This window comes from Cebus imitator, unplaced genomic scaffold (assembly GCF_001604975.1).
Source record: "Cebus imitator isolate Cc_AM_T3 unplaced genomic scaffold, Cebus_imitator-1.0 Scaffold8, whole genome shotgun sequence".
Taxonomy (NCBI): Eukaryota; Metazoa; Chordata; class Mammalia; order Primates; family Cebidae; genus Cebus; species Cebus imitator.
The window spans coordinates 8,565,600-8,567,825 of record NW_016107323.1 but is presented as its reverse complement, the minus strand read 5'-3'; the positions used below and the strand labels follow the sequence as shown (position 1 = coordinate 8,567,825).

At 40.1% G+C, this 2,226-nt stretch overlaps 1 protein-coding gene across 21 annotated transcripts in view; it reads left to right on the top strand.

Annotated features, from left to right (window-relative positions):
• ATXN2 (ataxin 2) overlaps positions 1-2,226 on the top strand; it is a 153,654-nt gene that overhangs the window by 46,047 nt on the left and 105,381 nt on the right. For all 21 annotated transcript variants that reach the window (XM_017542443.2, XM_017542448.2, XM_017542399.2 and 18 more), the window contains exon 2: positions 1,516-1,552. In XM_017542443.2, the coding sequence (XP_017397932.1) occupies positions 1,516-1,552 (37 nt within the window). The remainder of the gene's footprint in view (positions 1-1,515; positions 1,553-2,226) is intronic.

Here is a 2,226-nt window from a genome sequence, read left to right as displayed (position 1 = left end):
TTTTTTTTGAGACGGAGTCTCACTCTGTTGCCCAGGCTGGAGTGCAGTGGAAACGATCTCGGCTCACTGCATCCTCTGTCTCCCAGGTTCAAGTGATTCTTCTGCCTCAGCCTTCCGAGTGGCTGGAATTACAGGATTCCACCACCACACCTGGCTAATTTTTGTATTTTTAGTAGAAATGGGGTTTCACTGTGTTGGTTAGGCTGGTCTCGAACTCCTGACCTTGTGATCTGCCCGCCTTGGCCTCCCACAGTGCTGGGATTATAGGCGTGAGCCATCATACCTGGCTAATGATGTTTTTAAACTATTCTAAGGGGCCTAATCTTTTTCAGTGGAATAAGCTTTAGGTTGTATTATGTTCTAAAAATCACTTGAAACTAGAGTTCACCTTACTGGAAATTACTTGACAGCTGATTTTTGTGTACTGCATCTTTTCTGAGGGAGAGAGTTGGCAGGGAAAGGCACTTGTTATAACAGTCCACACATAGACACATATTATTTAGAAATGAAAGTGCTTTGAATGAATTATTTTCAATTTTTGAATTGAATTATTTTCATTTTTTTTTCCTACAGTTGTAATTATGTGACCTGTTTTTCTTTTCCTTTTCTTTTTTGAGACAGAGTCTCGCTCTATCGCCCAGGCTGTAGTGCAATGGTGCGGTCGCGGCTCACTGCAATCTCTGCCTCCTGGGTTCAAGCAGTTCTCCTGCCTCAGCCTCCCGAGTAGCTGGGACTACAGGCAGGTGCCACAACACCTGGCTAATCTGTGTATTTTTAATAGAGACTGGGTCTTGCCATGTTGACCTGGCTGGTCTCGAACTCCTGACCTCATTATCTGCTTTCCTTGGCCTCCCAAAGTGCTGGGATTATAGGCATGAGCCACTGTGCCCGGCCCATATGACCTGTTTTTCTTTTATAGATGGGGGTGAAATATGGGAATTGACTTGGTGTCAGTCAACTGTTTTGGTTAAATCAAGAACATAATCGTATTTTGCTTCTGTGAGTAGCTCTTTATAACAGTGATTGGTTACTTTGGGAGTAAAAATTATTATTTAGAGACAGGGTCTTGCTTTGTTGCTCAGGCTAGACTGTAGTGACAATGATCATAGCCCACTGTAGCCTCAAACTCCTGGACTCTGGTGATCCTGCCTCAGCCTCCTCGGTAGCTAGGAAGTGCATGCCACCATGCCTGGCTATGATTATTATTAATTTACATTTAACATTAGTTTTTTGTTTTTTTTTTTTCTTTCAGTAGGCTATTTTACTTTATTTGATTTTGATAAAGTTTGACTCTTTCTAGTTTCCTTCCTTCTGTGACCCCTTCCTATTCTGAGTCTCCAGGCCAGCAGTGTACAGGTAGAGCCATCCTTAGGTAGCCTTTAGACTTAATATTAGGTGAGCTCTCCCCACAGATAGCCCTCCTTCATTTGAATTGAATTATATTTTAAGTTTGAAAATATTTTTCAGCTTATCTAGCCTGTTGAATTTAATAAGAATAATATTTAATCTTTTCAGAGGTCGAAACAGTAACAAAGGATTGCCTCAGTCTACGGTGAGTAACTTTAATGTTACTTATTGGGGAAAATTAGTAGCCAAAACATGGTATTTAACCACAGACCAAATGCCAAGGCAAAAAAAATCCCTTCTCTTGAATTTTATTACAGATAACTTGACTGTTGAAGTATAATGTTCTTAGCCTATATGTGTTGCTTTTTATGACTCTATGTATAAAATGTAAAATTATTTGTTGTATTAGTTCATTCACACACTGCTAATAAAGATATACCCAAAATTGGATAATATATAAGGAAAGAGGCTCAGGAAGCTTACAGTCATGGTGGAAAGGGAAGCAAACACATCCTTCTCATGGTGGCTGGAAAGAGAAGTGCTGACTAAAGGGGAGAGAAAGCTCCTTATAAAACTGTCAGATCTCCTGAGAACTCACTATCATGAGAGCAGCATGGGGGAAATGGCCCCCATGATTCAGTTATCTCCACCTGGTCCTGCCCTTGACACCTGGGGATTATTACAATTCAAGATGAGATTTGGGTGGGGACACAGAACCAAACCATATCATTTGTAAATAGTACTTTTGTCATGTGTAATAGTAACAAGTCATTTGTTCTTTTCTAAAGAACCAAGGTGCCAATCTAAGTGAAAAACCTCCAAAAGATGTATAGAATGCCTAGAGTGGAGTTTGCAGAGTTCTTTTTTTTTTTTTTTTTT